At 52.1% G+C, this 27890-nt stretch overlaps 1 protein-coding gene across 5 annotated transcripts in view; it reads right to left on the bottom strand.

Moving 5' to 3' along the window:
- Positions 1-278: 278 nt before the first annotated feature.
- Positions 279-27890, bottom strand: part of ADCK1 (aarF domain containing kinase 1) — a 118698-nt gene continuing 91086 nt past the window's right edge. For 4 of the 5 annotated variants that reach the window (XM_082733677.1, XM_082733678.1, XM_082733680.1 and 1 more), the window contains 5 exons: positions 23737-23853; positions 9864-10013; positions 8469-8666; positions 3276-3469; positions 279-1951 (listed from right to left, as the gene is read on the bottom strand). In XM_082733677.1, coding sequence (XP_082589803.1) covers positions 1780-1951; positions 3276-3469; positions 8469-8666; positions 9864-10013; positions 23737-23853 — 831 coding nt within the window. In that variant the 3' untranslated portion in view covers positions 279-1779. The remainder of the gene's footprint in view (positions 1952-3275; positions 3470-8468; positions 8667-9863; positions 10014-23736; positions 23854-27890) is intronic. The other variant, XM_082733679.1, reaches the window with a different exon arrangement.

The raw sequence follows: 27890 nt of genomic DNA, 5'->3' as shown, positions 1-27890 counted from the left end.
ATGACCCTTCCCCCTCACAGAGCTGGTGGGACAATTCAATGATGTAACTTATTGACAAAGAGCCCAGCAGGGTCTCTCCCTGAGGAAGGCACTCAAAAATCATCTACTAACTTCCCTCCTACTTTCAAATTGCCCTATACCCCAAAATCTCTGGGTGGGTTCCCTGGTTGTTAACTGTCCTGGGTGCTGGGCTCACTGGCAACCTGCTGGTGTTTTAGATCCCAGGGCAGCAGGAAGCCAACCATTACACTAAAAGTGAAAAGCAAGTAACCATTACCTTGAACAAAAAGGACATTTATATTTACTTCAGTGGCTATAAAATAAAAGACACCATAAAATATAATATGCAGCATGTATCCTCATGATTAATAACAGATCTTGCAAATTATTCTCTCAGGTCTCTAGGTGCATCCAACTGGTCACCAAGACCAATTAATTCTTTTAGGAAATAAAGGGATTGCAGATCATCTCTGGTCAGTGGAAAATCTGCTTGTTGTATTGGGAATAAAGAAAAGAGGAGGCTCCAATTTAGCAGTTTCCTGTCCCTGTGAACGGGGTGAAGTAAGATCAGAGAGACTCAAATACAATGACTGTCTGTGAGCTCAGTGATAGGAGGACCTGCCGAATATGGGGTCTCTCGGGCACCTGGAGTGACAGCAGGAATTCGGGGAAGTCCCAGGAACAGGATCGGATGAGTGAGTGGGGGCAGGGCAGCTCTGGCACGTGCAAGAGGTGGAAACATGGAGCCCAGACAGGCGACGGGGAGATTTCAGAGTGGAACCCTACCCACAGTAGCTGAGGCTTACACTATAGTCTCCAGGACGGTGGCATCAAATGATGAACCCCAGGCAGGAAGCAAGGAGTAAAACAAAGTAGATGCCAGCTCACAGGGAATGTGGTGAGAACCCAGGGAAACCCAAGTCAGAGGTTTCAGCAGAGCCTCTGAGTTCCTAGCCCTGAACTGAGTTGGGCTTCTTAACTTCTCCAGACAAAGTCTCAGAGTCTTAGAAGGGAAGAAACACCTACAAGGGGCAGGAAGTGGTCACACAGGGAAAGGCTGGAAGGATGACAGGGACCAGCTGCCAAGTAGAACACAGTTGTGTTCCACAGCACCCAGGCCCACTCTTACCTAACGGCCAATGTGGATTCACTCCCGATCTAGAATAAAAATCCCACCAACAAACCCCTTCCCTGTAACCCTGAAGGGATTTTTATTGAAACACAGTACATAAAACATCAGCGTGGTCACCATGACAGCAGTGAACTCATGTCTCGGATGCCAAGCCACCTTGCCCGGGTATGACACCTCTGGGAGCGGCAAGGCAAGGAGAGGGAATTCATTCCAAGCAAGCTCAGAAACTCTGCTCTCCTCCAACAAAATCAAACCTCCCATCAGTTAAATATAGAAATTCATGTAGGAAGTCAGTGGGATTCACAGTCCATCCTGACAGGAAGAATGGTTACCGGAAGTAAGGGGACATCCAGCCCAATGGCGCCCACCAGGAGTGGGAAACACTGTTTATGCCATCTCCCTGGATAAGGAGAGAAATTTCTTGCATAGGACAGCTTGTGTAGCCTATGAGACAAGGGCCACAGCTGAGGAGAGGGATTCTGAGGGTGGAGTACAATGGTGCCACAGAAAATGACTGTGGGGCTCCAGGCTACCATGTGATAGACACAGGGCACCTGGGTGGAGACATGACAGAAGAGTGAAGAGTGAAAATTCCACTTGCCCGCCACAGAGTCACCCTGGAAAGGGAAAGGGGACAGCAGATGCGCTCAGTATGAAGTGGGCAACAGCCGGCAAAGTAGGGCCAAGACCCAGCTGGCCAACCTCAATCCCTTCACACGCAGAATGAGTTCATGAAGATTGATCTGCCATAAGTTGAAGGCTTCTCTGAAAGAGATCTGTGTCCTTCTGAAGAGTGAGCGGCTGTTCTTCTTCTTGTGCCTGCAGGCGGGACAAGAAGGAAGGAGAGAACAAGAGATAAATGAGGAAGAAGCACTCCTTACCACTTAGAGCAATGGAAGATCATGGCTTAGCCTACTCACCAGACCCCCGCCCTAGTGGGTGACTTCTGGTTAAGTGATCTTAGCACTGCCTACCCAGAGACCAGAGGAACTCAACTACTCCATAGCAGCTTTCCAGTTAAGTGGAATGATCAAAAGCAGCTGTTTCACAGGGCATCAAAGACCTAGAGGACCCACTATGTTCAGTAAATATATGCCAATCCTGAACCTCCCAAACCCAAATATAAAAGCTTTCCCAAACTTTCTGAGGCTAAAGCACCTGGAAACTAGGTCAGGTGGTCCTGAGAGGCTAAGCCCAGTATGGAGTCAACCCACAACTCAATTCCTTCTGCACTAACAAAAGGACGGGATGGAAATTGATGTTTATGATAATGACTCATTCGAGACCTCATTTCCAGAACCCTCAAAGGAAGAATAAATCATGTTCAGCCCTTTTGTGCAGTCTATTTTGCTATAATCTAGCTCAATATTTGATCATGGGTGCAGGAGATACGTGGCCAATGCTCCCTTCACCAGACACTTTGCCAGAACGAAACATTCCCTGCACAGGATGGATGGCATCTGACCCCAGTCTGGGGCTCCCCTCTCAGATGAGAAAATTCAGCCAGGGCATGGCCCTTCCCATGTATCTGCACACTCAGGAAAAAGGGCCTAGAACCCTCACTTCTCTAGCAGTATCTCCCTGAGGAAGCACCTTCTTCCCTCACCAACACTCTAAAGGTCCTGAGGCATCTAAAAAGGTCTGAGATCCCCCGTGAGCCTGCTGGCAATACTCCCAAGTCACGGCCACACCCGCAAGGAGAGAACACTGGCCTTGCAGCCTAGACAATGCTGGGGAGACAGGTCCTGGGACCAGTTAGAAATGGGATGAACATCAGGATTCCAAGTCCAGTGGACACTTGGGTGGGACTAAGACTCTCAGAAAATGTTTCAAAATTTACTGAGGATAAGAATCGCCTGGAAAGCTGAACTAGGAGGGCGATGTCCCAGAACCCACCAATCTGACAAAGTTACAGGTAGCTCTCTGGACCACTCACACACACAGCCTGGCACCAAGGACTTTGCTGGAGTCATTTCCTACCCCCAAACTCTTCCTCCAGGGGGAGCTGGCAACTGGGTACCTCAGGCGGGGCCCTGGGGACTGGTGGGAGAAAGTGGAGGTAACCGGGACCGCCTCCCCTCCCCCACCAGCGGGGCAGGCAAGGAGAGCTGGGAAGGGAAGGGCGGCTGGAGCCCACACTCACGCGGCCAACGCCCTGACGCAGCAGCGTGACATGTTGAGGAAGGAGCTGGCGCTGGCCCGGGTGCCCAGGGCGGCCTCGATGCCTCGGAGCAGGTCGTTGGTCTTGAAGAGGAGCAGCATCTGGCGGGGCACATGGTTGAGGAGCTGGCTGATCTGGGGGAGGTAGTTGGCCGCATTGTTGCGGATCTCCGCGTCCTGAAGCAGCAACAGAGAGACAGACGGGGAGAGTTGGAGTGGACAGAGGGGCCCAGGGCAGTAGATGTCAGGGCAGCCTGGGGCGGAGAGGCTACAAGGACCCTCCAGGAGGGAGTTCCCAGCACAGCTGCCTCAGGGCCGCCAGGAACCTCCCCTGGGGGGAGCTCTATAATCCGACAGACATGGAGGAGACACCTCACCCCAGTTTCTGAGCAAGCCCTAGACACAGGACAAGAGCACGTCAGCAAGGCCCCTTGTCATCCCCAGCCCCCCGCGGTCACCAGCACCCTTGCTCCAGGCCCACAAGCCTGTATGGACTGGGGCAGGAAGTCGGCTTCCTCCCCAACCCCTTGCTGAGGCTGGACTTAGCCAGCCTCTCAGCCCAGGGCTCACCTGTGTGTTACTCTCCAAGGCGTCTTCCACTTGCCACCGATTTCAGACCAGACTTAGAAGGAGCCCCGGGAGCTGGTATCTGCTGAGTCATGTCCCCCATCCCTTCAGCCAAGCCCAGGCTGGTGCAGTGCACAGACCTGAGCTCCTGACCCCAACCCAGCTCCATACTCTGCCTGACTCTGCACCCCACTAGACCTTCCCAAAGCCCCTGCTGCCCACACAGCCATTGCCCATCACTGTCTCCATGCTGGAGCCCATCTCAGCCGGCCCAGTGCTGGAGGTCCCAAGATCCAAAGAGCAGGAGCCAGGGCTAGCCCTTACCCCCACCCTGGTGTCTGAGCATGAGGTCTGGCCTCCCACCCTTCCCTGTCCCTGAACTCTACAAGACTCTGGGCAAATAACGGCCCCCGGCCAAAGCCCCGAGCATGACGGTACACCTCTGACATCTTCTCTGTCCCCAGGGAAAATGCTTGCAGGAATTAATTCATTTGATCCTCACGACAACCCTATCAGGCAAGTGTATCACCCCCATTTGAGAGGAGAAAACTGAGGCACTGAGAAGTTAGGCACCCTGCCCATGGGCCACAGCTACTAAGTGGTGAATCAGGATTTGAACCCCTGCAGTCTGGCTCCCAAGCCCATGTCCTCACCACCAGGCTCTGCTGCCTCTCACCTCTCAGTGGGACTGTGACCCTGGGTAAGTCCTTTCACCTCTTCTAACCCAATGTCCTCATCCAAAAACTGGAAATGCTCATACCCTCTGTGCCCACCTCCCAGCAGGACCAAGAGGATCAGCAGAGATAAGCAATGGGGAGATCCTTGGTGCTAATCGAAGTCACAAGAGGGGCCCAGCAGTGCTGCCAGAGGTTTCCCCACGTGGCTGCCTTCTGCGGCACAAGTAGGACTCTCGGTCCTTTCCAGAACACATGTGTGCTGCTGATAACTGAGTTGCTGTGAAACTCGAAATGTCCCTCAGGCAGGAGCTATCAGACTGGAACATCTGGACACGAAGCCAGACACTGAGGCTGCTGTCTCCCCACCGCCTTTCACCACAGCTATGGACTAGCCTGCCTAGGGTTACGGCCAGATCAAGGCTTTGCTCACCTCAGGGACCTCCTCAGCAAAGTGGGGACTGGCCTGGAGACAGTCCTTCTCAGCAACTCTCAGAGCAAAGGCAGGCACCTGTACCCAGCCAGATGCCCTCTTGGGGGCATCTCCTCGAGCTCGGAATACCCCGATGGTGGCTGCCTGAAGTAGACCGGTTGGGTGCCTACCCAACAGTCATTCCCCATTCTCCTCTGACAAGCGAACCCCATTTTTGTTCACTTGACCCCTTGGGGCTATGCTCTTCAGGAAGGCAGAGCCCCTCCCTAGCCCCACGGGGAATCTTGATTGATCTCGGCCATTGTCAGCTCTGAGCACAAGGCCTCTGCCAAGTGATTGGCTCGGGCATGGACAGGAGACACAATTCTGGCCAATGAGACCAAGGGGAGTCTCTGGGGGGACTTCTGGGAAAGGTTTTCCTGTTTTTAAGAAACAATATATGAGAAGAAATGGCCCCAAATTCCCACCCCTGGATCAGGGAATAAAAGCGTAAAGCTTGGAACTCTCCCAGCAGAACCCTAAGAGTCAGCCCAAAGCCCTGAGCTTCTGATCACCTCAATTAACCAGGCAGGACCCACTCACCTCCAGGCGTTCTGCTATGGACAAAACAGATGCCTAAATGTTTATGCCATTTATAGCTGGAAAACATCTTCCCTGACACAATGCTGAGGGGTCCCCAAATTCTCAATGAGACTAAGACTCAGAAAAACTGAGCCCTTACATCTCAGAGACTAGAGTGGGGCTGGCCTGCAGTGGCCAAGTTTATTCTCTCACTGGTTTTTTTGTCCAAAGTGAGCAACTAGAGTCCATGTCTGCAGAACCTACTTGAACACCCCTCTGTTAGAGGTGGTCCCAGGACTGCAGGGACCTTATAGAAAGACATACAAGACAGGATCCTTGCCTCCCAAGTACTCACCAACTAGCTGGAGAAGTCATACAAGGACACAAACAGCTCCTCCTTGAGAGAGTCTACGGTGCATGCCCATGAGTGATACAAGTATTAAGAGGCCACTTTTGGCAAAGACGAAGAGGAGAGGCTTTCTGGCCGGCACTACGGACTGCACTGTGTCTCTCCCAGACCACGATGTTCAAGTCCTAACCCCAGTGTGACTGTATTTGGAGAGGAGGCCTTTAAAGGGGTAATCAAAGTGAAGGGACTTCATAAAGGCGGGGCCCTAGCCCAACAGGACTGATGTCCTTAGGAAGAGAGGAAGAGACCAGGAGTGTGTCCATGCAGAAGAAAGGCCATAAGAGAACACAACAAGAAGGCAGCCATCTGCAAGTCAGAAGAGAGGCTGCACCAGAAATCAACCCACCAGTGACTTGGTCTTGGACCTCCAGCCTCCAGAACTGTGAGAAAATAGATTTCTGTTGTACAAACCCACCTAGCTAGCCATGCTCTACCAGCAACCCAGGCAGACTAACATGGTAGCATTTCTGCTGGGTCTTTGTAAGTGAGCAAAAATGCAAAATAAGACCCTAATTTGGTTAATGAAAACACGTACTGTATACTAAATACCTACTGTGCGCCGCATGATTGTGTCCACCCCTGAGGCTTTACATACCATGTACATGCTGATGACTCCCAAGTTTATGTCCTTGAGCTCCAAGCCTGTCTGCCCACAATGCCCCCATGTGAATGTTCTAACTCCTGCCTCCCACCCTCCAACTATGTCATTCCCAAAGTCTTCCCTGTGCCAGAAAGTAGCTCCCCTACCCTATAACTCACCCCAAAAAGGTGTGATGCAACTCTGACCCCTCCCTCTGCCGCCTCTCTACACCTGAGTCGACAGAAGGGCCTCTCAGTCTTGCATCCAAAGCAGTAAGGCTCATCCGCTTCCCTCCACCTCCTCTGCCTTTAGCGTGGTCTGTGCCCCCATCACCTCCCAGCCTACCCACCAACTGCCCCACTGCTCATCTTGTTCCCTCCAGATACTTAAAATAACAACTCTGAGCACACTCTTCTCCTGCTTGAAAACTGTCAAAGGCTTTGCTTTGTACTGAGAACTATTCCAAACTTCTTCCCATGACTTGGGAGGCCCCATGCGAAGCCCCCTCTGCCCAGCACCCCAAATTCTTCTCATTCCAGCACCTACCTCTCCACACTCCAGATGGTGCCAACGCTTTCTCTCCCTGTCCTGGCATATCTTGTGCCCTCTGCCTGGAATGCTTTCTCCAAGCTCTGCCTGCGGCTGCTGCCTTCCTTGTCCTCCAGAATCCTCAGCAAGTTCTCTGAGCACCCAATCTACAGCCCTTCCCCCATTACTCACCCTGCCTGTGCCCTCAGTGTCTGCAACCTGCAATTATTCCATTTACCTGTTTCTTCACTTGTTTACTGTCTGTCTCCCTCAAGCACAGTGCACATCATGGAAGGCCTGCCTGTCTGTCTGTTTGTTCATCATTGGATCCCCAGCACCTAGTCTCAGTTCCAGCAAAAACAAATGTTTGTTTGATGAACAAATTTCAGGAACCATAGGGAGGCACTTCACATACATTATCAATAAAACAGAAATTATCATCCCTATTTAACAACGGAGGGAGATGGTCTCTCTTCTGAGATATCAAGCTTTAAAGCCATGCAAGCCTGGGGCTGCTGGCAGTAATCACGGCCACCAAGCTTGCTGGGGAATGATGTCCATTTGCAGGAAAGCAGAGCCAAGAGATGGTGAGAGGTGGTCTCTTTGTGACATTGCTTAAGACTCCATACAGCCATTCCTTCAGGCCCTCATCACAAGGCAGCTTACAGGGGAGGACAAACAAGTCTCGGAGACCTGATGAGAACCATCTAAGGTCATGCCAGCAGGAAAAGCAGGAGCTGAAACTAGAACCCAGGTCTATCTGACTGCACAAGCGGGACCTGTCCCTTGCCGTGAGCCCGGGCCTCGGCAGAGTCCAAGCTGGTCCCCACGTGGCTATGGGCAAGTCTGCACGGGTCTAGCACAGGGAAGGACTGGGGAGGAGGCGGCTGGGAGTGCAGGGAGGAGGGGCTCCTAGAATCAGTCTCAGCCCAGGCTCCATGGGATTCTTGTCTAGATCCAATGGAGAATGAGCTACAAAGAGAGACTGAAAAAGCTATTTGCCACACACTCGGGGAGGACAATGGGGCAAGTGGCTCGGTGCCGTATGAGGAACTGAGGTGCCCCCCCCAAGAAGGGAGGCACACAGGAAGTTTACAAGGGGCACAGAGGAGCCCGACTTACTGATGAGACAGTCCCTGGGGATTCCCGAAAGTCCTAGAGGAGAACTTGGTGGAAGCCTGAAATCTTGGGTTAGAGCAAAAGCCACAGCAGTGTGGATTACATGGTTACCGTGAGCGGGTTGCTGAGGCCAGGAGGGACACAGTGACCTTGCATCCAGGAATGCTTCTCCTCCAGGAGCTCTCCGCTGTTGCCCACTGCCCCACGGCCACAGCCCACCAGCCCAGAACCCCAGACCCTGGACTGGACAGGGTCCAAAGGCCACCCCTGGCCCCACCCCTCACATTCAGGAGAAGCATGCCTACCTCTGTGGCAGTGACCGGGGCTTGGCCAATGCCCCTGTTGACCGAGTCCCAAGACCGGGCAGTCAGCATGCAGGCAAACAAGGGGTAGAGACCCCCGGCCCCCAGGCGCTGGCTGTACTTCTTCACCTTCTCCATGTCAGTCCAGATCAGCGACTGCCAGAGGCGGCAGTAATCCAGGCGGAACTCGTCGGTGAGCACCTGAGGTGGGGAGCCGTGTGGCAGGACCTGAGTCTCCTTTCCCCCCGGGAGACCTAGCCGCTGGTTGGTGTGACACTGTGAAGGGGGACTGTTGGAGACCAGAGCCCCTGTGCATGATCTGCTTCTCCCCCAAAGGTCAGCCATCATTGAGGGTCCAAAGTGAAGGCTACTGTTTGGCCAGCCTCGGTCCTGAGGGGTGGCGGTCACTAACTGCCCACCAAAGTCATACTCTCCGCCTCCCTCCTAGTTAGGTGCAGCGCTCTGCCTGACCTCCAACCAATGCAACGTGGCAGAACCCCATGTTCAGCGCCTGCAAACCTTCCCATGCATGCTCCTCCAAGCCCTCACCGCTGCTGGAGGATGAGGAGACCACCCCCAGCGAAGCCCGGGGGGCAGAGCCTCAGTCAGCCCCTGCCTGCAGACACCTCCAGGACAGGACAGATCTGTGAACGAGCAAGTAGACATCTGTTGTGTCTGGGCGATCACATGTGTGAGGGTTGTGTGACAGCAGCTAGCCTACCTTAAACTCATGTCCCGATTCACTAAGCCTTTCAAAGGGGTGAAGATATGGGGAGGTAAGATCAGGGCTCTGAGGGGAAGAGCAGGAGACCATTGGTGAAACCTCTCCAGGACCGTCTGCTGTGGACTCAGGATAGGCCCTGGGTCCAGGCATTGGCAGTGAACTTAGCAACTTCCAGGCAGAAGCTCATGGCTCATGCGAACCAGATGAGTTCCAAGTTCCAGAGGACAGAGGCCAGGCCCATTGAGCCCCTACCGGCTCTGGGCCCCCTTTCCCAGTGCACATTACCTCCTCCCGGGGGCTGAGTGACCCTCTTTCCCCAAAGCCCCAGCTCATCGAAGGGCAGCTTACTTCCCAGCAGGTTGGCTGGGCTTCCCAGGGAAGCACGGTGTTTACACACCCACACAGACCCAGGCACCCACACAGACCAGACACCTCCCCGTCGACTTCCACTGCAGGCGGTAAAGGAAGGTATTACCAACCTTACTGGACTGGAGACAGCTGGTCAAACAGGACTTGCACAAAATGGCAGCCCTAGGGGCAGGGCAGGAAGGGCCTCTCCACCCACCCTGGCTCTCTGCCTCCAGTGTCTGTGGCCAGTCGAGGAATTGAGCAAGCTCCCATCCCAGACAGGCCCAGAGACCCTGGGCTGGCCAGGTGGGAATGGTGTCTCCTACCTGGTAGAGCCCATGGTCCAGCAGGACCACCTCCGCCTTCCCTGTGCCCGGGCATTTCCGCACCAGCACGTTGCCGGGGTGGGGGTCACAGTGCACGAAGCCATTGACAAAAATCATCTCGCTATACATCTTGCCCAGGTAGCGCGAGATCTGAAAGAGGAGGGACATGGGTGGGAGTTAGGCCGCATGAACACCTGTCTCGGACACTTTGACTTTGGCCCCTGAATCCAATCACTTTCAAGAGGAAGGCTGTGTGGGCCTGGGCGGGTCATGGCAGTAATAATGGCTTGTGATCACACAGTTCTTGAATGTAAGACAGAAGTTCAGTTCTAACCCCAGTTCTCAATGTCAGCTGCATGTAGGGTCACCTGGAACTCAGAAGTGTTGGAGGTCAGCCCCAGGCATCAGCATCCGTTGTCAAGTTCCTGAGGTGATTGTAATACACGGCAAGGTAGAACCACTGCTTCTAGCATTTCTGGAGACTGTTACTCTCTCCCCAACCCCCACCCTCTACACTTTCCAGATCCTTCTCTTTCTTATTCTCGTCTCAACCTCGTTATTTTCTCCCCAAAGCTGAAGATGGGCTGGCAAGCTGCAGTGGGAGTGGGGTCATCCCAACTTCCCCTTCTCCGAAGAGCAAGGCTAGGGGGGTGGGCTGTGACTGAGGGATACAGGCCCCCGGCACTCCCTAGGGCTGTCCCAGCCGCTCCAAGGCAGGCCCAGGAGGAACCAGAGCCACAAGCCCTGCTCCCCTCTCCCTCAGGCCCCTTTCCCTTTGCACCTCCCCGTCAGAGCCCAATGCTAATCTGATTTATGAGGTCTGCACAGAAGAAATGACACTGGAGAGGCCATTTAAATCATCCTGTCACTGCTGCCCTCCCTGCCGAGGCGGTCTTCTTATCTCTACTCTCTTTTTATTAAAGCTAAAAGCCTCTTCCCAGCTAGGGAACAGCTGCTGAATAGCGCCAGACCTGAGCCCACAGATGGTCTGCCAATGGGTTTCCAGAGGACAAAGAGAAGCTCAACTCACAAAGCTGACACCCCAGGACACATTCTGCCCTTGAACTGCTCTCAGTCCCTGCTGGAACCCATGGTCCCTACTGATCATATCCCAGCCAGAGAAGAGGAGCCGGGGCCCATGGGTGGTGCGGGAACCCTGGAGTAGGGTCTTAAAATGAAGGCTCAGTTCCTTTGCTTGGCCTGTAAAGCCCTGCACAATGAGGCCCAGCTTCCCTCCCTGGTCTCATCTCATACCACCGTGACACTATGGCCACCTCTGCTCTTTTTCTCTTCTCCCATGGCCCTGTGCTTTCCTACCTCAGGGCCTTTGCACATGATCGTCCCTCTGCCAAAAGCCTTTCTCCCACCTCCCCTTCACCTAGTTCACTCCTCTCCTCCTTCCCACCCTAGCTCCGCGTCACCTCTCTGGAGAAGCCTTCCTTACCTCCCAGCCTAGATGAGGTTCTCTTGCCACAAACTCTCATAGAACTCCGTACTTTTCTTTCATGAGACAAGCATGTTATTTGGGTCATTATTTGATTAATGACCACATAGCCCACTATTATAAGCTCCCAAGATGGCAGAGACTGGCTCTATTTTGTTAAACGGCTTTATTGGGGTATAATATACGTACTGTCAACCAGTTCTACGATGCATCCACTTAACCTATAACAGGCCAAACATGTGAATATAGGACTCCACCTTCAATATGAATGAGATCCTTGTCTGTGTTTTTTGAGATGCTGTGGTTCCTGACCCCACGGATCTCCTCTGACCCGCAAAATAAATCTTTAAGAATAACCCCACTGTAGCAATAGCTGACATCCTTGCATTGGCTTAAAAAGCAGGTACAGTTATGATGCCCATTTTGCAGATAAGGAGTTGTGATTCCTCGATCCTCAACTTACACCGGGCTACACACAGAGCCAGGATTCGAGCCAGGTGTGACCCCACCGCCTCCCAGCAACCATGCTACTACATAAAGGCTCATGCTAACCTCTGCACTTCTTAAGTGAATCTTGTGACCTTAACAAGTTGCTTCTCTCAGCTTCAGTAAAGAGGTTGTCTGAATCCTGACACCTATCCGACATTGCAGTGGATGAAATGAATGCCCCATACTCTCCAGGCCCTTGGAGGACTTTGCCCCAGGTCAAGTTCTCAGCCTCAGGCTAAGATGTCATCTCCCCCAGGGCCACCATTTTCTGTTTCCTCAGGGAGGGGCCCAGCTAGACTTGGCCCTGGCTGAGCCAGCAAGGCCCCTTTTGAGAAGCCCTTTTGTTAGGCCCTTTGGAGCTCCATGGAGCCATGCTCTGAAAGGCTGCTTTTGCCAAACCAATTGCATTTATTAAGTAATAATTCATTTTTATTTGTCAAGGACGCATATAAGGTCCAAGCAGGGCTCCTGATCAGCCTAAGATAAGCAGTACAGCCAGACTGAGCCGACAGAATGCCAGCCAACAGCAGAGAAATGACATTTCATTTAGTCTGGGCAGACCTGTCATAGGGAGATGTATGATCTCCCCTGAGCTTTCTGAAATATTGCTAATCGCTCTGGGCCCCCTATTACCACACTGAAAGATGGCCCCTAGGGGCCTGGGGACTCAGGATGGGGGAGCCCTTGCCCACAAGGAGTGAGCTGCTGCCAGAGGAGGGAGAGGTGCTGCCAAGTGTAGCTCATACATACCCAAGGAAAGCCATCAAATGGCCTCCCCATTTCAACACCCCATCCAGCTGCTCCTACTTGGGTGTCTTGCCATTTGGGAGATGCTCCTGATGTTCACCTTAACCAGATTTCACCAACATAGATAGAGACAGCAGGCACAGACAAGAGGGAAAACCAGCTGAGGCCGCCAGCTTCACTCTGGCACCATCTTGGTCCTGTCACCTAGGACATGCCTGACCTGGGTTCAAGTCACCTTCCTTCTTGGTCTGGGTCTACATTCCCCGGCTGTTAAGGGGGACTAATTCCATCTGCTCCACTTCCTCACAAAGTAACCTCAACATTCAAGGTCAAAACATGATCACATCTGGGAAAACACTTTATATACTATACACAATATAGGTAAATAGATAGATAGATAGATGTGCATACACACACACACTATAAAGTGCTTATATTACTACGTAAGACACACAAATGTGTTTATTATAATGCGGTGGCTTATTATTTAAAACTTAGGGGAGTGGGAAATGTACCCAATATCACTTTCATCAAAGTGTAATTTTCAAAAAGTTAAAAATTTAACTCCCAAAAATATAGAATGAACACATGTCAAAGATTGTTTAATTCACCAATAAAGGAGCAAATAAGAAGGTAGAGCTGGTTCCGAGAATTTTGAAGGACTGCATATTTATGGGAATTTAAACAGGAATAAGAGACTAAGATTCCTGGATTAGATATAAAACTGGTTATAGTCTCACAGAGCAATAAGGAAATCGTAACCTCTGAGGTTATCTTTTCTACTGAGCAGGAATTATTTGCATCTCTACCAGATAAGATCTACAGGTTGACGTATGACTTCAGTCTGAGCCCTTAATTAATTGTCAATAGCAGAGTCAAACAAAAGTACATTCCCCTAGATATTAAAAAGCCCTCGCTGGGCTGCCCGAACAATGCCCAAGAATGACTCTGAAAGGATACACTGCACACTCTTGGCCTTAATTTCTAAATTTTGGATAATTTTTCTTCACATCTGTCAGAGTCACAGTAAATAGCTTCTTGGAACCAATTTGCCCAGAGGAGGCAGCCAGCACCCTCCTACTCAGAGAGACACAGAGGATCCCAGAAGAAACCCAAGGCGATCACTGAGTGCACAACCCTCTCCCCCACCCCCGTTCCATAATAGTTTAGCTTTGCCTCGTGATTAAGAGCAAACATCTGTAAATTCTGCAATGAACGTGGGGATGCAGATATGTCTTCCAGATACCGATTTCATTTCCTTCAGATATATACCCAGCAGGAACTGCAGAATCCTATGGTACTACTGTTTGTTATTTTTGGAAAAATCTCCACACTATTTTCCACAGTGGCTGACCCAGTTTGCCTTCCCACCAGGAGGGCACCAGCATTCTTCCTTCTCCACTTCCTCACCAACACCTTTCTCTCTTAGCTTCTTGAGGACCATTCTAACAGGTGTGAACTGATGTCTCCTTGGGGTTTTGATTTGCATCTCCCTGACGATGAGTGAGGCTGAGCACCTTTTCAGGTACCTACTGGCTCCTTGTACGTCTTCTTTGGGAAAATATCGGTTCTGTTCCTCTAAAGCTGCCCCTTGCCCTGTGACAGTAGCATCTGCATAAAGACAGGGGAATGCCAACGTCTTAGAATGGTATTAGCCAGTACTGGGAGCCAGGCACCATTCTGGGCATTTTCCATGAACTCACAGCCATCTTCTGTAGTAGACAGCTGAAGGAAGAATTAGAAAAAAGGAAAGCAGCTTGGTCACCCAGCCAGCAGTGAGTGAAACTGGGCTCCAAACCCAGGTGGCCCAGGTCCAGTGAACATGCTGTCCACTGCCCACTCTCTCCTGCCTCTCCACATGCACAGAAGCTCCTGCCTGGAGGCAGCGGCTGAAGCAAACACTCTGAAGGTCCACAGGGCATCCAAAAAGGCATTCCATTTGGAGAAAAGGATCTCCGAGGGAAATCCAGGACCGCTCCTCTAACCAAAACACTCACTGTTAACTAAAGCCATACTATAGCTCTTTATAGAAAAAAATTCAGTGACAAGTCTTCATTGTTCTGTGTAAAAACAATGTGCCATTCATGCAAGTGACTTCAGTAACTACACAATGCCTTCATTCCCTGACAGTGGGGAGGTTAAAAAAAAAGAAAAAAGAGAGAAATCTATAAAAAGGTTGAGTGAAGAATTAATTTAGTAAATAATATTTAAATCAAGGAATTATTTTTGGATTTTTCTCAAAACTTGAATTGGCTGGAAGTGCTTTAATTATTCTATAATTGCATGGATTAATTTATTCCCATCCCCAAGGGAAAGTCTATTTGTGTTCTTGGGGGTGTCGTGCAAGCAAGGCCAAGATCTCTCAGAGAAATAGGAGGTTGGTTGCAGGATATTAATAATCACATAAGTATCCTGATGTTAAGTATAAAGAGGTTCATAATTCAAATTATCTTCATTCTTCCATCAGTTTACGGCCAGACTACTTGAAGCACCGGAGCCTGAAACACCGGGATTTTACTCTCGGCCCTCACGCCACCCCCGGGAACTTCCCTAGGAATACATATACCTCAGATTACTTGCTGCTGCCCAGCAAGACCAAATCCATTCGTGGAGAGGGTCAATCTTGGGTTAGCCAACACGGAGATGAAATACCCGAATATGAAGGCGGGAACCTCTTCAACCACACACCGTGCTAGAAGTTAATTCTAGGAAACTGGGGAGTTACTCTAATTGTGGAGCCCGCTGAAAGTTTCTCTGGGCTAGGCTTACAGTGGGACATCACCTGAGAGCCAGGACACAAGATATCCCCAAAGCCAATAAGGGGTCCTCAGGCCTCCTGGCCAGACAGACTCAAAGCGTCACAGTGACCAGAGGCATGGGGTCCTGGGAGCCATGACTATGGAAGACAGTGAAGGAGGAGCTGTTGACATCCAACGTCCCCTGCCTCAGGCAACAGGGCACTCCAGAGAAATACTTCTACCTGACCCGGGTCAGTATAAGAAATGGGGAAAGGGGGGCACCTGGCTGGCTTACTGGGTTAAAGCCTCTGCTTTCGGCTCGGGTCATGATCTTAGGGTCCTGGGATCGAGCCCTGCATCGGGCTCTCTGCTCAGCAGGGAGCCTGCTTCCCCCTCTCTCTCTGCCTGTCTCTCTGCCTACTTGTGATCTCTGCCTGTCAAAATAAATAAATAAAATAGTAAAAAAAAAAAAAAAAAAGAAAGAAAGAAATGGGGAAAGGGTTTCTTCCCTACACATTTCCTCTTTCTGGCAAGGGGGGCTGAGGGCTGGAAGTCCAATGTAATAACAACTTGTGTTGAGAACATACTGGGGCCACTGTACCAAACACTTCATGTTGCAATCATCAAACACTCCCATGGGTGTTTCTCCTGCCCCCCACTTTACAATGGGCAGCTGGGGCTTCCAAAGAGCGAATGACTTCACCAAGGCGGTATGGTAAAAGGGGAGGCTGGGAGCCTCCCCTTTTATAAGCAGAGCCAGTACCAAAGACCCAGAAAGCTGACTCCACTCCCAACACCCCGTTGCTAGGGAAAGAAATCTCCAGGAGCCCATCTCGGGCACTGAGTTTTCTCAAACAACCCCGCACTTCTCAAGATTTGGTCTGACACGTTAATGGAGTTCTACATGAGGACAGTGGAGAAGATGTTCTGTGTCTAGAGACTTCGGTAAACAGGATCCCTCATTCCTCTTCAGCTTTGCTCCCCTGGTCCTCTGGGCACCTTCTACCATGGAGTCAGAGGCCCATGAAGTGGGAGACGATGCTGAAGAAAAGTAAGTGTGGTATTCAACACAGGGAGACCAGGGCCTGACTGCAGCATGGCCTTTACAGACAGGGGCAGGGGTCACTGTTCACTCAGTCAAGGACCACTGCTCATTTTCCACATCTCCGTACCCAGGACAACAGAGGTAAGTGCAAAGGAAGGGGGCAAAGACGAGTCCCAGGAAGACATGCCTCTGTGAATGACATCATGAATTATAAATGAGCTCACACAGGGCCTCCTGGGTGGCTCAGTCAGTTAAGCGTCTGCCTTCCACCCAGGTCATGATCCCAGGGTCCTGGGATCGAGTCCTGCATCGAGCTCCCTGCTCAGCAGGGAGCCTGCTTCTCCCTCTCCTTCTGCTTCTCCCCCTGCTTGGGCACGCTCACTCTCTCTCTCTCTCTCTCAAATAAATAACCTAAGAAATATAATTAATCAATTAATTAAATGATCTTACACAACTTCACAGCCTAAAGTCTACACAATGACCCTGGGAAGTAAGTATTGTTCAGACTCTGACTGCACAGCTGTGGACAATCACTCAGAGTTTAAGTGACTCATTCAGGGGTCCCTGGCCAGCAAATGGCAGAGCCAGGCATAACCTTCTGCCCCTCCTGCCCGGGCTCCCAGCCTCCCCTTTTACCAAGCTCTGTGCACGCCTGTGAACAGCAGTCACACACAATGTGCACACACAGTAGATGCACGAGGAACAGCGGCTGAAAGACACATCTGAGACCCTTCCACGGCTCCCAGAATGACCCGGAATTGATTTTAAAACTTCTGGAAGGAGAGGTGCCTGGGTGGCTCAGTGGTTAAGCAACTGCCTTCGACTAAGGTCATCATCCTGAAGTCCCGGGATCGAGTCCCACAACGGGCTCCCTGCTCAGCAGGGCACTGATCTCTCTCCTCTCTTGCTCTTTCTCTCATTCTCTCTCTCTCTCCCAAATAAATAACATCTTAAAAAAAAAAAAAAAAAACATACTGGAAGGAAGAAGCATGACAAGGGCTTCTGGCTAAACATGGCCAACTGAACCCATGTGCTGACTCCACTCCCTCCCTGACCTCACAAAGAAGGTTAAAAGACACAAAGAGCAGAAAGAGCCCCCAGCAACAGAGAGAACAGACAGAAAGAGATAAGCAAGATGGCCTCTGCCGAGGTGGGGGACAGAGAGCTACTGAGACCTGGACCCTAGGCTGGCAAGCAGGGGTGGGGGAGGGAGGCTTGGTGTTTGCCCAAGCCCAGAGATGCTCAGCAAATGAAGGTTCCTGACACCTCTGAAAACCGGAGCTGGGGGTCTTGAAAAAGGAAGATTCATGGGAAGGCTTTCCAAGTATGAGCTGAACCCCTGATCCCCACCCCACGCCCACCCCCACTGACTCAAGGCAAGATTTACTTCCTGGAAAGGTAAAAGGGTGGGCTCTGGAGGCCACACCACATACCAAGAGGGCCATCCCAAAGACAGGGGACTGAATCAAAGTCCAGCCAGTGATCCCTGGAAGCCCCCTGCTCTCTTCCCCTAGCTGGCCCCCAGGCGTCTCTCGCTAGCTCCCTATCTCTGCGCCTTCCCTCACTCTTCACAGACAGCAGCAGGTGTCTGCCTACCAGACCCCAGTGCCCATCCCCACCTCCCCAAACTCCCAACCTGGTCACATTTCTCTCTAGCTAATTTCACACAAATTCAATTGGGCCTCAGCCCAGGCAGGGTCTTAAACACACACTCCCTGAAATCCAATTAACCTTCGATAAAAGGTCTGCAATCAATAGTCGTCCTGTGGCTTGAGGAGGCTCCATCCGGCCTAGGAAAGCGTGCTCCTGCTCGACCTTTACTTTTAATAAAATCAGTGACAGTCACTGTCACCAGTTCTTAATGTGACTGGCAAATATGATCACCATGGCAGGTGCAGAGATTCAAACAAAAGAGGCCCCCCCAGGCTGTTGCCCTCCCCCTGCAGGCCTCACACTCCCTGGAGGAATGAGCACACTCGGGTTAGCACTGCACAGTGTCTGGAGGCTGGCCTTGTGGCAGGTGGTTCCTGGACTCCAGTCAGTGTCTGAACCACCTGAAGAGTCTGTTAAAATGCAGATTCTTGCAACATTTTCCACTCTAGATTCTGATGAGTCAGTCTGGGGTACAGCAGGAATTTGCATTATTAAATAAGCTCCCTCTGGAGATTGTGAAATAAATGGTTGAGGTCTTTGCTCCCAGCAAGCCAAGAATCACTGTTGTGTAAAATAGCCAGGCAGGATGTGCCCTTAGAGTCCAGCTAATCCACTGCCTTGAATAAGAAAATCAAGGTCCAGAGAGGGGGAGTGATTTATCCAAGGTCACACAGCAAGCCACTGGCAGAACAGGGACTGGAACTCAAGTTCTTGCCTCCCAACCTGGCACTTCTGTACCCAAGTCTTTGCATACTGACTACTTAGACTGGTCTTCGGGTCCTCACACGCGAGGCCCAGCAAGGCTGGAATGCTGCAGTGCAAGGAGGCCTCTTCGAAGAGGAGTGGGGCCAACTCAACAAGCGGTTGGAGGGGTCTAGAACCATCCCCACCCACCTGGAAAGCGATTCCTTTTACAGCCACTTCCTGAGCCTGGACTGCAAGCGGAGTCAGCCACGTGTGGCAGCCAGGATGCCACTAAACACCCTGCCACCCAGGATACGGGGTGACATATTTGTCCCTTGTCACTTCCAGCTGTCCCATACTTCCCTCCCCAAGGAACACTCACAGACAGGCTGTCCTAAGGAGGGCTTCTTCACTCCAGGGATAACTCACTGAGTCCCACAGTCCGCAGGAGACTTTAGAACTCAGAAGTCTGTTAGAAGCCTTCAGCCAAGTGGAGTCTCCCGTACCTCCCCCTTCCTGGTCCCCACGCCTCCCCCCAACACACACACCCACACTCAAGCCCACTAGTCTTCCCTGAGGCCTGTGGCTCTGATGCCACATGGTAAGAGACATAAAGATTAGTTTCTGTAAAGTCGAGCCTGTCCCCAGTCTTCTCCCAACTGGTGGTCAGCAACAGCCCAGTAGAGCAAAGGGGCCATCCCCGCCCACTGCCCAGCCTGGGCTTTCTGCAGCAGTCTTTAATAACAACATCACAGAATACCAAAGAGGCTCCCAGGTCATGCAAACCCCAGAAGCCAGGGCCAGGGGACTGAGGAATTATGTCATCAAGACAGTGTGGTACTATTGCAAGGATGGACCAATAAATCAAGGGAAGAGAACAGAGCTTCCAGAAAAGACCCACAGATGACTGATGACAAAGATGCCAGACCCAAAAGACTACACTGTGGGATTCCACTTCTATGGAGTTCAGTAGTGAGTGGAAGTGACGTCCTGCAACAGTCAAAAAGGCAAGTTTAGTGAGGGTGGGGAAGCCTGCCAGAGGGTTCGAGATCATTCACATCTTTATCGGGCTGGGGATGACATGGTAGATCCATGTGAAAACGGGGAAGTACACCGTCAGGATCTGGGTGTTCCCCTCTCCGGGTCTCCAACTCCTCACCTGCAAAGAGAGGCATGAAGCCCTCCCTCCTAAGCTTGCAGTGGAGAAGGCGTCTGGCACACGGCTGGGCGGGTGGGAAACACTAACCATAGAAAGAGGTAAAGAAGGAAAGGACAGGGTCCAACGACGGTAATAATCGTGAAAACAACAATAATCGACTAACTCCCAGTCTGCAGCGCCAACCACACCCCACACACACCGCTCGTCTACTCCTCCCTCTAAAAGGGGAACAGCATCGCGTGGAACGGAAAAAACCATGTCTGACAGGAGTTCCAGGGAGAAGGGTTGCATTCAGTTAGCACTCGCGTGCTGGGCCGAGCTGCTCGGCCAGCACTGCTCCCCCTTCTTCGGGGAATTACTGATGTGGCCGTCACTCAGGAGCTGGGGGCAGGTGGGCTGGTTCCATGGCAGCCAGAGTCGGATCCCAATCCCCGGGAGGGGATGGAGAAGGTGGAGGAACAAGGAGCCTCCGATAGAAAGCTGAGCTCTGCCCCCGCTAGCTGTGTGCGGTTGGGCAAGTGGTTCAATCTCTCTGAGCTTTAGCTTTCTCACCCAGTCATGGGCTTCTGGTCTCCCCATCTCACCCTCGAGCTGTAAGGAGTAGAGATTACGTTTGCCTTGGGCCTGGCACAGATTAGTTGCTTGTAATTATTATTATTATTGTTGTTATTGTTTTCCCCAAATCACTCTGAAATCGGCCTGCCCTACCCTGCATGATCACAGAAAACAAAAAACCAGCACTCTGCCCCAGGCCTGCCTCCCAGAGGCTAACCCAGGGTGCGAGGCTGGCTGATGTATTCTCCCCTAACTCATAGGATGTCCACTGAAAATCTGCTCGACCCAGACCGCTGGCCTCATGAGCCAGGACGTTTAAAGAGGGCCAGAGGCAGGAGCAGATGAATGGGGTTCTCAGAGGGCAGCACCCTGCCCAGCTCCTGCAGACCCCCTCTGGCCCGGCTGCCCCTTGTCCCAGGCACCTCGTTCAGCTGTGAGAAGCAACTACAGCAGAGCACATCTCTGTTTGCACTTGTCTTTGAAAAATCAAAGCTGCTTCTGATAAAACACCACTCTCTGCCCTGGACTCACTGTATCCAAAGAGATTAATGGATTTGGGGGCGCTGCTGAAATGAAAATCCCACCGCAGCAGCAGTAAGTAAATGCCAGGAACCTGGTGGGGGAGGGGACGGTACGAGACCTCTGGTGTCTTTCCTGAGCCACCGGCAGAGACCCTGCTCCCATGAAGGTTGTTCAGGAAAAGCTAGAGGGGATCCCCCTCCTCGCCCCACTCCACTGCCCACTGGAGCCAAAGACTCTATACCCAAGGGTCCCAGCGGGCAGAGGATCCCTGGACAGATGTCAAGGGACACACACCACCCCAACCACCACTGGGGGAGATGGGCAAGCAGGTTTCTCCCTCCCTCTTGTGCAGGAGCTCAACCCCAACACCCTCCCAGGCCCACCCTAGAAGGCAACAGTGACAAGCAGAATCAGAAGCCCCAAGTTGTGGTACTGGCCCAGTGACCTCGGGAAAGACCTCTGCTCTCCCTCAGAGTGTCCTGCCAACTGGAAAGTGGAAGGTTGAACTAAAACAGTCCTTCTCTTGTCCCTTCCCAATTCCCAAAGGGAGACCTCTTCCAGAAAAGCCACAGAGGCAGGGCGCCTGGGTGGCTCAGTGGGTTAAAACGTCTGCCTTCGGCTCAGGTCATGATCCCAGGGTCCTGGGATCGAGCCCCACATCGGGTTCTCTGCTCAGCAGGGAGCCTGCTTCCCCCTCTCTCTCTGCCCACCTCTCTGCCTACTTGTGATCTCTCTCTGTCAAATAAATAAATAAAATCGTTAAAAAAAAAAGGAAGAAGAAGAAGAAGAAAAGAAAAGCCCCAGAGGCAACTCTGGTGATGGGGTGGGGTGGGGGGTGGTGTGGCCTGGTGCCTGTCTGGCTTCCCTATTCTGCACACACACACCCCTGAGGTCCTCAAGGGTTCCGGGAGCATCATTCTCAGCTTCCAGGAGGCCAAGGCTAGCTGTGGCTGAGCACTTCCCAGCCAGGTCCCCAGCGGCAGTGCCCTATGCTCTTGACGCAAAATCTCCTTTTACAAACTAAGAAACAGTGGACTCAGGGGCCTCGGTTTCAATCCCAGCTCCACTAGCTGTGTGACCTTGGATGAGTTACCTTCCCTCTCTGAATCTCTGATTCCTCATCAGAAGAATGAAGACAATGAGACCTGCCTCCCAAGTTTCTTATGGAAAAAAGCACCTGGTACAGTGAGTTAGGCATTCAATAAACATTTATGGCAAAAGGAGGTAAAGGAGGAAGCAGGAAAGGACAGAGCCCAAATGAGAACAAAAACAACAATCTTGCTACCATATGAAGCATGAAGCACCTGCTAGGCACAGCGCTCAGCACTCGTGTGGCCCTTACAACCTTCTTTTTTTTTTTTTTTTTAAAGATTTTATTTATTTATTTGACAGAGATCACAAGTAGGCAGAGAGGCAGGCAGAGAGAGGGGGAAGCAGGCTCCCTGCTAAGCAGAGAGCCGGACGTGGGACTCGATCCCAGGACCCTGAGATCATGACCTGAGCTGAAGGCAGCGGCTTAACCCACTGAGCCACCCAGGTGCCCCCCCTCACAACCTTCTTAGAAGGAGGTCATTGTCCCCATTGGCAGAGGTCACACAGTCACTCAGAGGCCTGAGCTCCCTGGGTGCACCCTCTCCTACATTCCACTGGCTCATCTGGAGCTTCCTCCTCCGGCCCATCCCACCACTGGGACCACAGGCTCATCTTCATATGTTGCCTGGGGTGGGAGGAAGAGCATTCACCTCTCTTCATTGCTTCCTCTCGCCTACCCAGAGCAGTGGATCACGTCACCACATGCCTTGACACCTTTCGTGACTCCCCAGTACCTTTGGGGTCCTGCCCAACGTCTTCACTGCCTGCCCCCACCCTATTTTTCCACGCTCCCCTGGAAACACTGCCAAGCTTCCCTATTCCCTTCCCCTTCCTCACAGTGCCATCGCTGCCCCCCAACTCCTCCACCCTGGCAACACGCACCCAGCAAATCCCCACCCGTCCTGCTGCAGCAGCCGGCCTGCGGCAGAAGCAAAGCACTACCATCAGCAGCTCCCTGGGGTCTCGCTCACACCCCTCCTGCCACCCAGAGGGGCTCATAAGGATTTAGCTGTGGGTCTAACAGCAACACTAGGTGGTGAGCTCCTTAAAGAAGGGAATGACATCTGACTCCCTCCAAAGCCCCCTACCTAGGCTCAGAGGAGGGACTTTAAAAATGATGGGTGTTGCTGAAAAAGTACAACTCCATTCCCACCTGTGGCCGCTACGGCAACCAAGAAGATGAAAATGGGGTACAGGTCGCCCCACACCGGCCAGCTTTCTTTCCCTGAGCCCAGCAAAGTGGGAGGCAGGAGACAGAGGCCTCCCTTTTCCTGTAGCTCTCTGAAGTAGAAGCAGTTGGCCCCTGCTGGCCTGACCCCCTTGAGGTCTGGCGAACAGCAGGGAGAGGGGAGGGCAGGAGAAAGGGGGAGGTTGTGCCCACGCCCCATAAGGACAGAAGCAGTAAGTCCTATGGATTTCATGCCACTGTTCTCTGGGGCTGTTCAGCTCTGTGGGGTTCGGACAAGTGGACCGATGGCCGTCACTTGTTGGGGCACGAGGGGCAAGAAAGGGCTCAGCATGGGCCTGCACCCCACTGGGCGTGACCAGCCCCAGCTTTAGGAGACAGGGCAGAGGGCTGTCCCAGACGCCCCAGGAGGATGCTTTGTACTCGGGAACACTGGAATTCTTCAGCCCACAGACTCCATTTCAAGGCAGTGAGACCTCACAGGGACATGCCTGCCCTCGGTGGGTGGCCCCAACCAAGCCCGTGTCCCTGCACAGCCGCCGTGCGCACTCAAGCTCACCTCATTGACATCAATCTTGTTCCTCTCCATGTAGTCTCTGTCGTTGACCTGGCCGCCATCCACAAACTCCATCAGAAGGACCCGCTTGGTGGACAGCTCCCAGTAGATGCGGGGGACCTGAAAGAGTCAGGGGCAGGTCAGAAGGGCTGGCGGGCCAGATGCTCCAGACAAAGCCTGAGAGGGACCGAGCAGTGACAGGGGAGGGGAGCAGGGGCGGGCTGGGCCATGCTGCCTCCTCCACCAGCCAGGCCCCCGGGCCCTCCTTCAGAGACCTGTTCCTGCTCAGGGAACAGAGAACAGCTTCCCCACCCTCCTCAATGCCTCTAGACACCAGCAAGAGCCAAAACTAAAATCGGGACTTAGGGGGACAGGTGTGGAACCTGCCAGACCGGAGTCAGAGTTGGCACTGAAATCTATTTCCCTCTCGCACCAGGCCCACTGCAGCCTCCTCATGTGACTCTCAACCCTCTGCCTCAGTGTCTACACTGGTGCAACGGATGTATTCCATGTCTATGTCTACGAATGAACGAACGAACAAATGAACGAATTTTTATGGGGTGATAAATTGTTCAGTCAGGAAGTCCTGGGTTTTCTCATGTGCGTTTCCTACAGGTCCTCTGTGGCAATGCTGGATCCTAACCCGGCAGCTCTTCCCAGTCCTCTTCCCCAGAGATAGGAAAAACTACATACTTTCCCTGCCCACCTTCCCACAGGGATGGTCACATGACACAGTGCTGGCTTATGAGACGTATGTGGAAGGACTGCTAGGGCCTTTTTTTTTTTTCCTCATAAAAAGGGATGTTTTGTGGGACATCTGGGTGACTCAGTGGGTTGAGTGTCTGCCTTGGGCTCAGGTTGTGATCTCAGGGCCCTGGGATCAAGCCCCAAATCCAGCTCCCTATTCAGCACAGAGTCTGCTTCTCCCTCTCCCCTCTGCCCCTCCCCACTGCCCATATGCACTCTCTCCCTCTCCCTCTCAAATAAATAAGTGGTCTTAAAAAAGGGGGGGATGTTTGTAAACAGCACAACTCCTCTTACCCTTCTTTCCTACCTTGAAAGTGAATATGATTCCTGGAGCTGTAGCAGCTATCTTGCCACCATGAGGAAAAGTCCAAGAAAATCAGAGATGCCAGCCCTGATAGCACCACACCACTAACATAGTATCAGCAGGCAACTGCTGTAAGCCGTCTTGCCATGTGAGGAAAATTAGTCTTTTTTTGTTTAAGACACTCTAAATTGGGCTGTTGGTTACCTGCAGACAAATGCATTCCTAAGTGATATGCTCTCCAACCCCCTCTGACTCTAAGAAAACCCAATGGCAAAAAAAGAGAACAGATTTCCCCATGAAGAGGCAAGAGATAGGACTGCACCAAGGGCTCCTGGGCTGCCATATGAGTGAGTGAGACCTCAGAGTGCCACCACTGCCAGGAGGGAGGAATGACTGGGATCTCCCCATGCCACATGTCCCCAACAACTTGTGATGGGCTTGTTTCCACTTACAAATAAAACAAAACAGAAGAAAGAGAGAGAGAAAAGAAAGAAAAAGAAAGGAAGGAAGAAAGGAAGAAACGGAGGTTGGGGGGGGAAAGAAACCAAGGAGAGTTCAGTCAAGGGTTTGGGGGAATAAGGACCTAGCACTAAGACCTCAGCCTTCAAATCAAGAAACCCATTTTCCATCCTCCTTCTGCGAATACTGTCATGTCTTGATTCAGCCACTTAACCTGCAGTGCCTCCGTTTTCCTCATCACAGAGGAAATGGTCCTGCCCCATTTCTAGGAGCTCGGAGGATGCTTGGGGCTGCACACACATGCGGAACTCTCTGGGCTCCCTGGAACAAAGGTTCCAACTGAAGTCAAGGTATTGTGGTTTGCTACTTGCCTGCAGTTCTTGCCATTTGAGAATCTGGGCTAGTAGAGACATCTGTGACTCTCTGACTGTGAACTTAAAATTCAGTCTTGTGTGGCACTTTTCACAAGCTATCTTTAAAAACATGAGTGCAAGTTTGCTGTTGTTGGCTGTGGCTTCCAAATGGAAGGGACATATTTTTGAGGTTAAGGTCTTTTCTCAGTTTGTTTGGAAATCTAAGCTTGGCCGTGGGCGCCTGGGGCTCCGGGGACAGGAGGTCAGACCCCCATCTGGGCCTGCCTGGGGCAACTTGGAAATCGCTTTAAAGAGCCACAGATGGAAAGAGAAAACCCAAAGTCAGGAGACTCTCTGGGCTTGTTAATCGGGGCGGTGGGAGCGCTCCGCTCCCCACTCCTCCACCTTTCTCCCCAGCCTCCCTCCCAAGGCAACGGTCCCTGTCTGAACACACAACGGCCCCTGCCACAGCTGCTCAGATCTGAAATGACACAAGACCAAACCTGGGAGGTAGAGAGGTAGGGAGCTCACGGCAAACTGCCCCTTGACAACTATATCACGGAAATGACTACAAAATGCAGATCTGCGCCCTGCTCACTTAGGAGAAACGTGGCTTGACCGGGAGACATAAGGTCAATGACTTGCCCCTCAATCGCCAGGTGGGTAGGAGGGTTTGGGAACACAAGACGAAGTTCACCCCAACACCCATGTTTCATCCCCGTGCCTTCTTCTGCTCTTTCCATCGAAGTGGAGAAAGATGAAGAAGAATCATTCTAAAGGGGCATAAGAACCACCCTCTCATGCCCCCCAAACAAAACTCAACTCAGGGGGGTCATGGCCAGGGGACCCAGTGACCCCACAGGCAGGGTCACAGTCTGGCCATCAGGACTCTGGGTCCAAAGTCTATCTCCTTGTTATGGATCAGAGGCCCCACTCCCATGGGTTCCACCTGCTCCCCACCCCAACACACACACACTGGGGCCAATCTTAATCCCAAGAAGGAAGGTACAGATTATGGAAAATTCAAGCCCAAGACCCTGGGCCTCAGTCTCATAGTCTGGCCCTGACCCCGTGGTTCCATTTTGTTCTTGGGCTTTGGTCACCATACCTCTGAAGCAGGCCCTGGTTCGCCTGGGCCCATGCCCATCACTGGAGGAGTCCAGGGAAGCAGAGCACAGACCCCCGAGGCAGATTCTCGGGCTAGAGCCCTGGCTGTGCTCCCTCCAAGCTGTGTGATTGTGGGTAAGTTTTATAACCTGAGTGCCAGCTTCCCACTGGTGAAACGGAGATGACATTTACAGCAAAGCAACATTCCCGACTTCCTACTAGCACGTGTGGGATCCGGGTGCTCGACACAGCAGCACACACTTCGTTCGCACCTGCTGGACGGACAGCAGCTGCCACGTGACAGCCGTGGAGAGGGTCACGGGTGGTGGGTGGCTCTGACACACGACTAGGGCTGAGAGCTGATGCTACAGACAGTTCCGCACAATTCAGCTCTGCCCCATAAATTATTTAACCCACAGCCTTGAGAGCCAGGCTGCCTCCATTCACAAGCTGCCTTGGCCCCTTACCAGAAGCTGTGTAACCTGGGGCCAAGGGTTTAACCTCTCTGGGCCTCAATTTCCCTACCATTGACAAAGAGCTAATCGTGGCCCTTCCCTCATGGGACTTTATAATGATTAAGGAGTAAATACATGTAAAGCACTTTAAAAAGGGTCTCACATAGACAGGCACGTAAAAAATATTAACTCCTCCTAATTATTTCACATCAGTGGTTCTTCATCTTTGCAATTCATAGGAAGCTGTGGTGCTTGCTTCTCCAAAAGCATGCACGTCCCTCAAGGTCTGCCCATAATTTCTGGAGAGTCCCGGGATGCTGGCCTTGCTCTAACAAGTGACCCCCCACACACACACCAAAAGTGGGCCCGCTCAGGAGATGACCTCTTTCCCTCACCCTGCCTCCCCATGTCCAGGCACACTCTCATCTCTTCCGGTCTCAGACTCTGTGCTTCTAAGGCTTCTCCCTCCTCCCCTGTCCCAGCTTTCCCCCCAGGCTAGTCACAGACCTCACTGTCTGTCCCAGCCCCTCCCCACAGCACACGACAGATCCACAAATCCCCTTGTCCTGACTGTTTGGCCCGGCTTCCCTCTCACCCTCTCCCGGTCTCCCTGACCCCACAATTCCATTCGGTGCTCGGCTGAGGCTTGGAGATTTAGAGCACAGGCTGAGGTTATGAAACCCCACCGGAAGGTGCCTCATACACGGAGAGGTAAACTCTTCGCTGAGGCTT

This window comes from Mustela nivalis (genome assembly GCF_964662115.1).
Source record: "Mustela nivalis genome assembly, chromosome: 6".
Taxonomy (NCBI): Eukaryota; Metazoa; Chordata; class Mammalia; order Carnivora; family Mustelidae; genus Mustela; species Mustela nivalis.
The sequence above is the reverse complement of the archived record's forward strand: the minus strand, read 5'-3'. Positions and strand labels throughout refer to the sequence as shown.